At 49.6% G+C, this 14,624-nt stretch overlaps 1 protein-coding gene across 6 annotated transcripts in view; it reads left to right on the top strand.

Annotated features, from left to right (window-relative positions):
• ARHGEF12 (Rho guanine nucleotide exchange factor 12) overlaps nt 1–14,624 on the top strand; it is a 1,284,704-nt gene that overhangs the window by 980,221 nt on the left and 289,859 nt on the right. For all 6 annotated transcript variants that reach the window (XM_069614339.1, XM_069614338.1, XM_069614336.1 and 3 more), the window contains 2 exons: nt 315–390; nt 1,042–1,209. In XM_069614339.1, coding sequence (XP_069470440.1) covers nt 315–390; nt 1,042–1,209 — 244 coding nt within the window. The remainder of the gene's footprint in view (nt 1–314; nt 391–1,041; nt 1,210–14,624) is intronic.

Here is a 14,624-nt window from a genome sequence, read left to right as displayed (position 1 = left end):
AGTCAGTCTTCTCTTTATCCTTCTAGATTTGTGATTTTGTGCTGCTGTACACTTTTTCCAGTTACTGTGCCACTGATCCATTTAGTGAAGACAATCTCAATAGATGTTTTATCAGTTGTGTATAGTTACACCATATATCGGCTGATAATAGAAATGATTGTGCACTGGCTTTCTCTTTTTCTTGTGAAATCTAGAGGTGCCTGAGATGTTAAACGCCATTAGTCAGAGTTCTCCATGTACTAGCCAGGTGGTGTACAAGCCAGAAACATGCTTTGTTACTAGTTCTCCATGATGTTTTCTTGTATGTGTTACAGACTCTGGATTTAACAAAGAAGAAGATGATTCATGAAGGACATTTGACCTGGAAAGTCAACCGCGAAAAGACAATTGGTAAGGAAACTTGGGTCCGAAGCGTGTCCGTGGGCCAGCCAAGAGTTGTTCCGGTTAGAATCCTCTGCTCCTCTAATGCATTTCTTCATGTACATAGTGAGTTAGCAAAGTATTCAGAGGGTACAATCAGACACTTAAAAGAAATGTGAATTTGTGATTTTCTTCTTTTTTTCTTTGTGCTCAACTTAACCCTTCATGTAAACCGGTTTTTAAAAAAATTGAAGCATCATGGTGTAAACTTGCTAGCAATATAAAACATTCTGAGGCTCGAATAAATAGCTTTGTTTTTTTTCATGGGATAGGTACTGTTACTTTGGAAAAAACAGTTCGCCCTGCACACATTTAAAGTAGCTGCTCTGGGACAACATTTGTGTTATGCACAACTGCAGAGGATAATTTTGCATATTTTGCACACACAAAGATTTAATGTTTATACTGTATGCCAGCTGTGGCTCCTTCTGGACGTGGTGCCTGATGCACTTCATATAGAACTGTGGTTGGAGGCTAATATGCTTAGCTTGGGTGCATACAGTCAGTGTTACTACTTCATCAAGCTCATGGCTGTAGCCAGTTCTATGTTTGTGTGTTAGCCATACCCAGGGCCTGATGGCTGCTTCAATTGTGAGCTTATATTTGTCTGCCTCTTCTCAGATCTCTACACTTTGCTACTGGAGGATATCCTAGTTCTCCTGCAGAAACAGGATGACAAATTGGTTCTACGGAGTCATAACAAGATCCTGCCAACCACTGGGGAGAACAAACAAACCTTCAGTCCCATCATCAAACTCAGCACAGTGCTGGTTCGACAGGTGGCCACAGGTCAGTGTTTATATTGGTTGAACCAACCCACGCTATTCAGGGAAGTATTTGGACCTTGTGCTTAAATGGGAAGTGGGATAGTTACATTTGCTCAGAGCCACATAGTCATTCATAGTCTAATAGATGCAGATCAGCCCAGATGCTGCTTTTGGCAAGTGACCTCCAAGAAAGCACTGCACAGCAGCTGGAACCAGGTAGACTAAAAACCTGAATCCAAATGGCAAAAAACAAGCTTTGCAAAGCCAACGGTTTTGGCTTTTGGGTACACCTGGGATAGGCATTTTGCCATGCAATGCTGTATGTTACCAACTCGCCATTTATGGTAGCAGCAAAATGGTGTAAGCAGCTGGGCATATAAGAGATGCCTGGCAAATGCCTCTCAAAACTGCTGGCTTGGCCAATCCTTGTTTTTAACAGCACTTCAGTGAAGGATATGCATACTATTCCTGAAAGCACACGTGGCTGACATTTTCTATTGCACCAGATGTGCATTAAGTGTTCCAATTAAGACGTTAACTCTCAGAAGACTGCTTTGGGTGGGTAAATATTGAAACATTACCTACAAGCTTTGTGTCTCTGCTCATATCCCATATGCGCTATACTCTTAATGCAATAGTTTCAGCTTTTAAGCACCACCTAATAGCCCCAAATAATTAAACTCTAGTGTTGGGAACCATTTTCTTTTCCATCTTTTCCCTCCATAGATTTCTATAGGACACCTTTCTTTTTTTTAAACAACTTTTTACTTTATCTTTGCAACTTTCCTGACTTTTTGAAGGGAAGTAAAGGCCTCTACTTCACTTCCCTTGCCCGTTGCTCATTGTTATGGGGAAACTCACTAGTTCCTAAAACTATCAGTTCTGAAAAACTTCTCTTTTTGCAATTCTTGTATTTTTACAATTGCACACACCACCTTCCAGTTAAGTGCAATTCCGCTAGTTGGTAACCTTCTAAGATTTTACATTTTGGGTTTTTGGTTACTTATGTGTGTAAGACAAGCTGGTGGCAGCAGTGATATTTTTACCAATTTTGTAACATTTTACTTGTGCACTTTCACATTGGCCGCAAATTGCTACTAAAGGTGGCTAGCATCCAAAGATGGCTGTGCCACAAGGTGTTTATCTTGTTCTTTGGCCAGATTGTAGTTTGGCCTTTTTCCTGGCCTCTTGGGTTGGACTTCCTTCCAGCCCCAACTCCGTATAAAAGGACCCCTCCTGCACCCTTTCTTCAGATCCATGTTAGAGCCAAGATTTCCACAAAGAAGAGCAGCCCGCTGACGATACTAGGACCAGCATCACCTCTAGTGATTGGCCCAGTGAAGCTCTGCTCCTCTGCTTGATCTCAGAAGAGCCTTGTTGGAACTTCAACCCCTGCTTGTGGATCCATGCCCGCAGAGCCTTCGGAAGTGTCATTGGACTGCCCGGTGGACTGACCAGCTCCCTCATGGACTACCTCGCTGCAGCTGTCATTCCAAGTTCAGCCTTGGAACTTGGTGAGTCCTCGGCGTGTTCCAGAAGTCTCCTGCTCCCGATATTGTAGCTTCCTATCTTCAAGGGAGGCTGTATTGGGGACACTCTTTTGTTTGTCGCTGAATGTTCGCCTGTTGCCGTCTGACCGTGGTGACAGTCGCTGGAAGCTGTCTTCATCCGTCTTGTAAGATGTCCTAAGGGGGTCTGGCCTGTTGAAGTCTTTTTTTACCATCGTTTTGGACCTACACCTGGGAGCAGTCCCGGCTCCAAAAGTAGACCCGTCCCCGACACCCCTGTACCTCTCCCATCCAAAGGACAAAGATTTGTGTCCCCAGGAAGAATTGGAGTCAGGTGGGTAAGTAAACAGTTGTTTTTCTCCCCTCCACTCCCCCCCTCCATCCTCCATAGGGTAACATTGGATGCAGAGCCTCTTGTCTCAATACACCCTCTGACCTTTGGTCTTTCGAACCTGGGTCAAGGATCCTACGTTAGGTCTAACCTTGGGAGTAGCCTAGAGAGGAGTACTTATCTGGGTTTTGTAAAAATACTTATTTCACTTTGAAATCTTTCTGACTTACCAGGACAGCCCATTGCACCTTTCTTGCTTGAAATCACCTCCTGTAAGTGAAACCTGTGACGTTTGGGCACTAGGCACCATACCTCTTTGGGCTGAACTTCTTAAGAAAGCGGGAACTGGGGCTGGGATGATTCTGTCCGTTTTTCTTGCATTTTATTACTTGCCTGATGACTATTAGTAAGTAATATTCTCTAAAAGTGAATGTATACATATATGTGAGATATGGTTCTTGGTTGCAAGGCTGACCTGTGATTTTCATTTTCTAGTGTGCTCTTAAAGGCCTAGTAAATTACTGTATGTTCATACATTGATTGTCTAACTTGAGTTATTGAGTGTTGCCCTGTGTAGAATCTGTCGCCTTAGACCACTTTTCCTGAAACTAAGCCTTGACTGCTCTTCCACGTACATTGATTGATTGGGTTTTGGCTAACCTCTGAGTCTTCCCTGTTCACCAGAACTAAGGTGGCCTCCTAAAGTCTCCTCTTACCCTCGGGGTGACTTTAGAAATCCATCTGCACGCCTCTTTAGCCAAAACCTGTGATGATACTCTTTCCCACACAATCAAAAAAGCTCATACCAATTATTGAAAGACTTTGCTACTTAAACCACATCCATGTTTTGCCAACAGCTTGAAAATTTATTTTTTTGGTTGTCATATGTTGTATGGTATAGAATGAGAGACTGGGTTCTATATAGTGAACAATCCTGTGCTGAGCTCCGTGTATAATTCTCTTTGTATTGGTCTGTTTGTGCAAGATCACAGGTTTGTAAGAGGCAACCCCAATGCCTCTTGAAAGGGAAAGTGATAGGGAAAAGTCTCCTGGTTATCTTGCAGGGTGGGTATATGGATCCTTGTTTCAGGAGGGATCTCAAGCGTTTCCGGTGAAGTTGATAATTGTGGGTTTTAATTAGGTTGAAATAAAGTTCTAGACACATTGACTTGTGGGTTATGGTCAGCTGACACATGTTTCAACCCCTCAGGGTCTTACTCAAGGCAAGTTTGGTAATTCCGAGGGTGTGATTCCTGTGGTTCAAAGCCATGGGCTAATATTTGTCCATTTTGTTTAACAGGGGAGAGGCACACGACACACGGAGCAAACTTCAGAGGCAGCAGCCTTAACAAACCTGTTACACCAAATGGACAATATTAGCCAATGGCTTTTGAACACAGGGATCACACCCTGGGAATTACCAAACTTGCCTTGAGAAAGACCCTCAGGGGTTGAAACAAGTGTCATCTGACCATAACCCACAAGTCAATGTTTCTAGAACTTTATTTCAACCTAATTAAAACCCACAAGTAACAACTTCAGCTGAAACTCTTGAGATCCCTCCTGAAACAAGGATCCACATGCTCACCCTGCAAGATAACCAAGACGCCTTTCCTTGTCATATGTTGTATGGTTTGTGCTTTCATTAGAATTATTTGCATCAAATATTTGAATTCGCATTTTTGTTTCCACGACAATCAAAATAAAGGCCTCCGAAATATCCCCATGGAAAACCTATTCTGGGGTTTTTCCAAAAAGTTAGATGTTGAAAGAGTACCTGGAATTATGTAATTAACTACAACATACACAAAGTTTTAAATCTAAAACGTGTGTGGTGTGCATTAATGTTAACATTGAAAACTGATCAACAGTGAAAATACACCAGCATGGGGTCTGGCATGGATTTACAAGGTCATGAATATTCCCAGGGTGGGAATCCTTGGTAAAAAGGAAGCCATTTCACTTTAGCCTGAAAGCTGCTGTCTCACATATAACAAATCACTGTCCTTTGGGTCATACTGCCCCATCCAAGGACAGCTGTCTCCCTACACTCCACCTCTGGTGTCCATCTTCAGATTTTTACCACACGTTTCAGTGTTGGGAATACTACGTTTCTCCGTGAGAATTGTGAATATTTTGTTAACTTTTGATAGGTTTTGATAGTTTTTTTCTTCGATCCTTCCATAGCCGACCCGTCGCGGTTCACTGAAGATCAAGCTCCATCGTTGTATCTTCACTCCAGTTTTCGGAAGGCCCAGGCTTGGGCCTACTTCGTGCCTCGACTATGTCTAAGCCTGGTAATAGAAGCCTCTTGTGGGCTTGCGAGAAGTGTCGCCTGAAGAATTTCTTTGTCGAAGATCGGCACCTGTCTGTACTATCTGCACACAAACCACGATGAGGACGGATGTGAGATCTGCTGCAGATTCCCAGCAAAGAAGAAGCGGGACTGTTATCGCAGTTTGGTGGTGTGGCTCAAGGAGGGGAAGGCTTTTGACTCTGCCTCCAGGAGCAGTCCTGCCTCGTCATGGACCAGCCGGTCCCATCAGAGTGCTCCCTCTGAGAAGAGGTTGAGATCTTTTGCGGATGCCCCTTCCCAGGGTATCAGAAAGAAGGTTAAGCATCACTCTGCTAGCGTCACAGCGGTTGCAGGACCCAGTTCGGGAAGGACCATTTCCCAGTCTCCATCTCTGTCCACAGTGAGTCTACCGGTCGGTGGGGTGCCGTCCACGAGAAAGTCCCTAATCCCTTTGAAGCACAGATCCTCTTCCAAGGACAAAACTCCGAAGGAGAGGCCTGAGGCTGGCCCATTGAAAACCCTGGCAACAACGCCTTTGTCCTCAACTATCTTGTCGACAACCACAACCCTCTCAGCAACCTCATCTGTACAGTCAATGACCACCATCATTACTTTGTTGATGAGAGACCCAACGATAACTGGTTTCTACAGTCGCAACAACTGCTACTCTGAGAGTGGCTGTTCTCTGCGGCCTCCGGCTGCTGCGGCAGTCCCGACCACAGATGCGCCTATCAGGATGCAGGTGCCCATCGTCTCCTCCTTCCTGAGGGATTCGGGTCGGTGGAAGCTGCTGCCTCCAAAGGACTTTCTTCCTATGCCGGTGAAGATGTTAGTGGGTGTGCTGGTCAAATCTCCAGGGAAATCCCCTCACATTTATTCGATCTGCAATAACTAGCACTTGCCCGAGGACTTCTACTTGATCACACAGGGGGCCTCTGCCCCATGTCCTAGGAGGGATCTCCAGGGGAGCCAGATCAACCATTTTGCCTCCCCGAGGCATTTCCGTCCGGTTGCATTGCTGGCTGCTCAGTTTGCACCCCAGCCAGTGCTCAGGGATGTGTCTCTGGACATTCTTAGGACTGTCATACCTTGTTGTCGGAAATAGAGCAGAGGCTGCCAGCTACTCCCATGCCTGTCCCAGTCTACAACCCTCCATGCCGCCGCCCAGAAGTCCTCCTAGGCCAAGGCTTAAACAGAGCCTTGCCTGGCCCAAGCGGCAGTCCGACCCCTTGGGGCCGAAGTCGGCCAATGTCACTGCCGCCCCAGAGGCCTTCGATTCAAGTGGCAGAGGAACAGCCTCGCACTGACAGCGGTACTGATACTGACACTACAGCTACTAATACCAACAAGTATGGTGACTGTGTCCCGGTTGACAGGGATTCGCTGGGTGCCAAGTTTGCCAGTGCTTTGCCAATGGACGAGGTTGGCTCTTTTCATGTCATGATTTCGAGGGCATCTGCTCTCTTCAATTAGGTCCCAAAGGAGAAGAGGAAATAGGGCTTTCTCTTTCAGCGCCGGGAGTCTGCACGGAAGACCGTCATGTCAATCCCTTTGCTGGACGATGACTGGGAGGATGTTTTGGCCCTGATGAAGACGGCAAGTACCACGCCCTCCAGGAGAGAGAAGCTGGAAAAGAAGTGCCGGGTTGTGGACTCCAGATGCTTGAGATGCAGATTTCTCCAGGCTCTGTGGTGTCTGCCGCTGTCAGGAAGCGCTTGTCTAATCCATCGTCCTCTTCCAAGGTGCTTCCAGATCAGGAGGGAAAGAAGCTTGATGCGGTGGGCAAGCACATCATTTACACTGTCTTCCACCGTCAAGGCCGCCAATGCCCTGGCCCTCCTGTCTCCCTACAACAGGGAGCTCTAATATAAGCTCGGGCCCATTTTGGACTTCCTACCGGAAGACAAGATGACTGAAACCCTGTCCCTGTTTCAGGAAGGCGAGAGGACCTCGGACGATGGCATCATGGTGGTGCTGGACCTTGCAGACTCTGGGTTCTGCCAGATGGGCAATGGGGTGGCCCTCTGACGTCAGGGTTGGCTGAAGGCTTCTAATTTCAGGGCGGGCGTGCAGTCCAAGGTTGTGGACAGCACCTTTGATGGGGACAATTTGTTCAGTAAGACGGTGGACGAGACGCTCCAAGCAATTAGGATGGACACGGAAACGGCAAGCTCTCTGGGGGGAAACTGCAGCAGAGGAGGTTGTCATCCTTTCGGTCCTTTAGAAGGAAGACTAGCAGGTCTCTACGCCCTATCATCAGCACTCCTGTTCCACCACCACCCAGGAAGCCTACAGGGGCTGCTCATAGGCCTACGTCAGCAGAGGCCAGCATTGTCGTTGCCTACAGGCCAGAACGCAGGCCTGAACCGGCCATGGACCCAGACCCCACTTTCACCCCCCCAGTGGGAGGTCGGCTAGCAAACTTTGTCAACCAGTGAAAGTCAATCACCACGGACAAATGTGTGCTGGACGTTCTTCATCCAGCGCACAGATTGGAGTTCCAACACAGGTGTCCTCACATTCCCCCTGTGGCGCGACAAGAACTGCACATGGCTCAACTGCTGCACAAGGTTCAAGCCATGGTACGAGAAGTGGCAATACTCCAGATACTTTCTGTTATGGAAAAGGTAAGGAGGGTGGCATCTGATCCTAGACTTAAGACGCTGAACAAATACTTGGAATTCACAGCAGTTCACGATGGTCACGCTGCTGCACATGTTTGACCAGCTGTAGGAAGGGGATTTCCTGGCGACGTTGGACCTAGACTACCCCTACTTTCATATCCATCGCTGGATGCTCTGTTCGTGGGATCCAGGCTCAAGTGTCATGCCTGGCGTCACCCTCGGAGGAAAGGATATCGTCCATCTTGGGCATGGTGCAACGGGTGTTGGCACTGAAGATGGCCACAGTGAGGACCATCAAGTCGCTGCTCGGCATGTCGTGCATATACCTGGTTCGACTCTGTAGATTGCGGATGCGGCCCCTGCAGGAGTTTCTCTGAGGCTTCCAGGACAGCATCGCCTTCAACGAGGAGTTCAGACGAGTGATCAGATAGTGGGGCGTATGCTCCGATATCGCGAGAGGCACAAATTTCCAGAGCCCTCATACCAGAAGACACAACGGATGCGTCTCTGGAGAGTTGGGTGGGGGGGGGACACACCGGACTTCTTCACGCCAGAGGCCTGTGGCTGCTGGAAGAGAAGGATCTGCACATAAACATACTGGAACTACGGGCAGTGTTCTGGGCCCTCAGGTCTTTTCTGCCGTCCCTCAAGGGCAAGGTAGTGTGGGTATTCGCGTACAATACCACCATGATGTTTTACAACAAGATGCAGGGGGGGGGGGGCACCAGATCCCCAGCACTCTCAGGGAAGCGCAGCAGTTGTGGCACTGGGCCGTCAGCCAGGAGATGTTCCTCATTCCGTTCCACTTCGCAGGGGTACAGAACACTGTTGCCGATTCCCTCAGCAGGGAACTCCACTCTTGCCACGAGTGGGAACTTTGGCAGGACCAAGTGGACTAACTGTTCGGCATATGGGGCAATCCCCAGATCTATATATTTGCGATGGCAACAAACACAAAGTGCCGGAGGTTCGCCAGCAAGTTTCCCCAGCTGAGGAGTATGGGGGATGCATTCTCATTCCCCTTGGACAGCCTGTTTCTGTATGCGTTTCCGCCATTGCTTCTTCGAGACATCAATCAACTCAGACGGTACCGGTGAAGGATGGTCCTTGTCGCACCAGCGTAGCCGAGGCAGATCTGGTAGCCGGACCTTCTCAGAATGTCAGTTTCCCCTCCAGTCAAGCTTCCAGTGGTCGTGGATCTTCTCACCAGGGAAGGATGCGCAATACTGCACCACGACCCAGGATCGCTGAACTTGAAGGCCTGGCTCCTACAGCATTAGAGTTTCGGGGTTACGATCTCCCAGCGGACTGCAAAGAGGTGCTCGCCAAGGCAAGGGAATTGTCTACTTTAAAATGCTAAGGACACAAATGGAAGAGATTTGCAATTTGGTGCCGTTCACAGAAGATCGACCCTCTGAGGTTCACGGCCCCTCAGGTGCTGCAATATTTGCTGTCAGCTAAAGCGGGGTTGACGCATGCCTCCATCAAGGTTCATCTGGCGGCTATCTCCCACTACACCAGATCTCCGGGACGGTCCTCATTGTGTTCGCACCGTCTTGTTAAGGAATTCATCAAGGGACTGTTAGGTTCGTTCCCGCTGGTGAAGGCTTTGGCCCCATCGTGGGAACTCCATATGGTATTATCTAGGCTCATGGGAGCTCCGTTTGAGCCTATGCATTCTGTTCCCCTGAAGTTCCTGTCGTGGAAGTCAGCCTTTCTTGTGGCCATTACCTCTGCACGTCGAGTGAGTGAGATCCAGGCCCTGTCCTATAAACCACCTTACTTATCTTTCCAAGAGACAAGGATGGTGCTGCAGACTCACCCCTCCTTCATACCCAAGGTGCCGTCGGACTTTCATCTAAACAAGCCCTTGATGTTACCTGTATTTTTCCGACGCCTTTGTCGCCGGCTGAAAGAACTTTGCACTCGCTGGATGTGGCTAGAGCGCTGAAGTTCTATGTGGACGTCACAAAGGTTTTCCAGAAAACTTCCTAGCTCTTTTTGAACTTTGGTCCTGTTAACCATGGAAAGGCCCTGTTCAAGGCTTTCATTTCCAGGTGGCTCTCCGACTGCATCACCCGTTGTCACTGGTTGGCAAACCGACCACTGCCTGGCCGTCCGAGAGCCCATTGTACCAGACTGATCGCTGATACGATGGCGTTCTTGTCTGGTGTGCCCCTGCTGGTCATCTGCAAGGCTGCTACCTGGAGGTCGATACACGCCTTCACAAAATTCTACTGCGTCGACAGGGATTCCAGGGAGGAGTCCAGAGTCGGCCAAGCAGTGCTGCTCAACCTGTTTGCTTGAAGGTGAGCCTGGTGAGGAGGTAAAAGAAATAGCTTCTGTTGAGCCTTGTCGCCTCCCGTGGTTGTGCATGTATGTACTGCTATGTATTCTTTATTCATGCGCATGTGAATGAAGGAACAAGTTACTTGCCTGTAACTGTTGTACTCTTAAATCTGTCCCCTTTCCTCCATACTGCTTGGGCATCCCTTCGTAGGGACGGGAGACGGAACCTTTTTCACCAGAAAAAAAACTTCTCCTTTAAATTTAGAGACGCATGGGGGTGCGGCTCTGGGAGCATGCGCTGCCCTGACTCTGCCCTCTGGCGCCAAACCTCAGTTCCATTTTCCGCATCGACTGGAATGGACCGAATTCACCAGCACTCCTGGCTTTGGCTTTGGCCATGTAATTCCATGCACAGATACTTCTTCTCTTGTCTTTTTTTTTTTTTCTTTATCATCATTCAGGTACTCTGTCCTCATGCGTCACGCTCCTCCCTGGCACATGTTTACTTCTACAGGGTTCAGCGGTGTCCATCCTGCGACGGCATCTTTCCAATTAAAGACCCCACCCCCTCTGCCTACGTTGCCACGGATGGCAAACTTGTACCGCGTGCAACACGCTCTCTCAAGGTCTCTGAAGAACAGCCTAGCTAGGTGGAAGGATCTCTTCCAGAGTTCACCTCCAAAGGACCTAAAGGACTTCGTCTATCATCGATACAAGCCCAAGGTAGGGCCACTCTTTTGCAGCTCACCCCGCAGGTGAGATTCCTTCCCAAGGACTCGCCCGCATGGGAGGGACCGCTTAGGTCCTCATACCAGCACGAGTACTGAGGCTACATCAGCTACCGGCCAACAGGCTGAGGGATCAGTGGATCCTCCTGGTGACAGTGCTGAGGTTCCAGAAGGTTCTTTTACTGGGTATTCACCCGAGGGGCTATGCCCTAGTACCGGCAATATGTCCGAGGGGGCGCCTATACGCAGTTCTACCTGCAGATCTGCCAAGTGCGAAATGCCTACCAGGCCTCGGCCTGAGGAACAGGGTAAGCCTCATGATCCACACTCAAGACTCCTGGACATGGCGGGGCCCAGTGAGCCAAGCAACAAGACGCAGGCACGTGAAAGGCAGCACGACAAAATGGCTGCCGTTACAGACATTTTTGACATCCGCCCGATACTGCACCAAGGCAGGGAGCAGGTGGAGGAACATGTGTCAACCAAGTATGTGGCCTACAGCCTACCCTTCCTTTGCGCAAGGCAGGTTTCCGCTGCATCCCTATGGGCAGGGCACGCAACGGCTCCAGAAGCCGCCCGCTACCCTGTCAATATCGCCTACCACTCCGGCCTTTGAAGACAGATTCTGTGAAAGATTTCTCTGGTTCATGAAATCTCCTCGGATGGGGGTCATCCTCAGGCACGCCCTCAGGTACGTGCTCCCGACAATGGCTATGGCGCTGCAAGCCCCAACACAGGCGCCCCCGGCCCCTGTACATCCCCTGCCGCCTGCTCCGGTCCTCCAACCGATCGCACAGGCGGTTCCGTACCAGCCTCCGCTGCAGCCTCGGGCTCTGGTCTCCACGCCCCAGCCTTCAGTACCCAGCACCCCACCACCGGTGCCGGACCAACTGGACCCTCAGGTGGACATGGATGAGGAGGAGGACCCCAACACATCGTTGTCAGCCAAGGCCTTAAACAAATGTCTTGCAGGGCTGGCAGAGTACTTGGGCCTTCTTCAACCCAAGGTTGAGCAACCAGCAGAGGGGGTCCTGGTCGAAGTCCTCACGCTGCGTCCCACAGCACGAACAGGGATCTCGATGCAGAAGGACGTGGTCGCCTTGGCCAAAAAGGGTTGGCTCAAGCACGACTTGTTTCCAGCCAATCGATTCCTGGAGGCCAAGTACAGGCAGATGGAGGGGGATGCAGTCTTGCTATCAGGCCACCCTCAGCCGCACCCCTCAGTGATTGCAGCAGCATCACTATACTCAAAGCCTCAGTTTTCCTCGGCCTCCTCCTCCTCTGCGGCGCTGCTAGGCAAGGAGAAGATCTTGGAGGCGTACCTGAAGAAGCTATATTCCAACACATCCTTGCATCTTCGTCAGGCCAACGCTGATGCCATGCTGGCAGCCGTTAACCAGAGGCTTAGGGGGGGGGGTAGCGGATTTCCACCCAGAGCTTCCGGTGGAGAGCCAATCACGATTTTAGGCAGGATTGGCAGAGGCCAAGATGGTGGCACAAGACATTATGGAGTCCATTGTGGCCCACGTTGACACCTCTGGCCGGGCCATCTGCATAGCCACGGACAGGAGAACACCAGCCTGGCTCTGTGCTACTAAATTCAACCCGGAAGTCCTTCTGTTTAAGGGAGGTGACCTCTTCCACTCCAACACGGACGAGGAGCTGGACAAAAAGGAAAACAGCTCACAAACGGCCAAGTCTTTATCCATCCTTACAAGGGCCAAGCCCAAAACGTACACCCAGTCACAGCAGCACTCGGACAAGGAGCGTACATACGGAGGGTTCCGCAGCTTCCAAGAGCGGGGGTCCAGGCAGCCTGACCGTTCGCCAAACCAGAATCAGTGCAAGCAACAAAAGGGAGCTGCGGGGGGGGAGTAAGGGCTTTTTCCAGTCCCCCTCCTCCGCAACAGCCTCCGAGGAAAAGAGGACATGACACACCCCTCCAGGTCCACGTGTCTCCAGTGGGTGGCAGGCTTGCTCTCCATGCACATTTGTGGCGGCAGAATATTACGGACCCCTGGATCCTCTCAGATCTTCCCCTCCACTCCACTCTCACAGGTTAGGACAGCAGCTCTTTTGGCGGGGATCCGGTCGCTCGTCAAGAACCAGGCAGTGGAGGAAGTCCCCGCCTCCCAGCAAGGCTTGGGCTTTAACTCCAGGATTTTCGCCATTCAGAAAAAGAACCAGGCGGGCCTGAGAGTTTTGCTGTACCTTTCCACCCTCAACCGATCCCTACCTCAACCTCTCCCTACCTCTACAAAGATTCAACATGGTTTCGCCAGCTTTGATAGCAGAGACATTGTGCAGGGGAGAGTGGATGTACTCCCTGGATTTGAAGGACGCGTAATTACACATCCTGATCTGGCATCGTTGTTTTCTACGATTCAGGATCATGGGCTACCATTTCCAATACAAGGTGCTTCCCTCCGGCTTCAACTCAGCTGCCAGGGTCTTTACCAGGCTGATGAATACAGTGGCAGCCCTCCTCAGGTCGCAGGGCCACCACATCTATCCATACCTCGAAGATTGGCTCGTAAGGGCGACATCTCAGGAAGCGGTGCACCACACGTCCCACGCTCTTATGAACACACTGCACAATCTCGTTTTTCACTCAACCTCAAGAAGTCGCATCTGCAGCCTACGCAGATACTGGCCACCTTGGGTCTCATCTGGGACACGTGCTCCGAGAATGTTTTTCCTTCGAAGGACAAGATCACGGTCATCAAGAGGGCCACAACATGCTTCCCCAGCAGTGAAGTGACCTCAGCATGGTGGTACCAACACATACTGGGTCTCATGGCAGCAGTCCTTTTGGCTGTCCCCCACACGAGACTCAGGATGAGGAGAATACAAATGCACTTTCCAGCATCTTGAAACCAGGAGCGTGGCTCCCAGTCAGATTATCAACGTTCCTACGTTGCTTCACCCGAACCTCACATGGTGGTCCAGGGAGTGCAAACTGTGGACGGGCAAGCCTTTCCGGCAACCTACCTTGCAGGTCACTATCACCGCAGACTACTCTCTCGAAGGTTGGGGGGTGTTTGGAAGAATTCTCATAAATGTGCTAATTCCCTTCACCTTAGAGACCGCCAGCAACTTTGCTGGATTTTTGAGGACTTCATTTTATTTTAACCTGGAAAGAGTGTGAGCCTTTATTCCCACTCTTTCATGTGCTTTGCTGTGTGTTTTACTCTTGTTCTTTGATTATGGAGTTTTAATATTACTCCATAGGCATGTTTTCATGTGTTACACAGCACCCTCAGTGCAGTGACCCATGGTTGTCTTTTTAGACTTCCCAAAGGTTTAACTACCTTCTCTGAGATTAACTGTTTCCCAGAGAATGAAAGGTTAATTTGACTTTACTAGCCTTTTTAAATTCCTAGACCCAGAGCACACTATCTTCCTATAGAGTGCTGGAGGGGTTACCTAGTATCCCCTGTGTCTAGAAACTCATGTAGCAGTCCAATGCTATCCTTTTCTATCGAAATGACTGGTGCCAGTTGTTTTACAACGAACTACCATGAGTTTTCCCGACTGCGAACACTGGTAGCTAAAAATCAGGGGAGCCATGTTTTTCAAGATGGTGCTTTAAGCCGCTTTGTTTAAACAGGTCCCGGTCTTCTTTTTTCGCCATTTCTTTTTGTAAAGGTCCTTCTAGTGT

Source organism: Ambystoma mexicanum, chromosome 9, assembly GCF_040938575.1.
Source record: "Ambystoma mexicanum isolate Mex_15411 chromosome 9, UKY_AmexF1_1, whole genome shotgun sequence".
Lineage (NCBI taxonomy): Eukaryota > Metazoa > Chordata > Amphibia > Caudata > Ambystomatidae > Ambystoma > Ambystoma mexicanum.
This window is presented reverse-complemented; position numbering and strand designations above follow the sequence as displayed.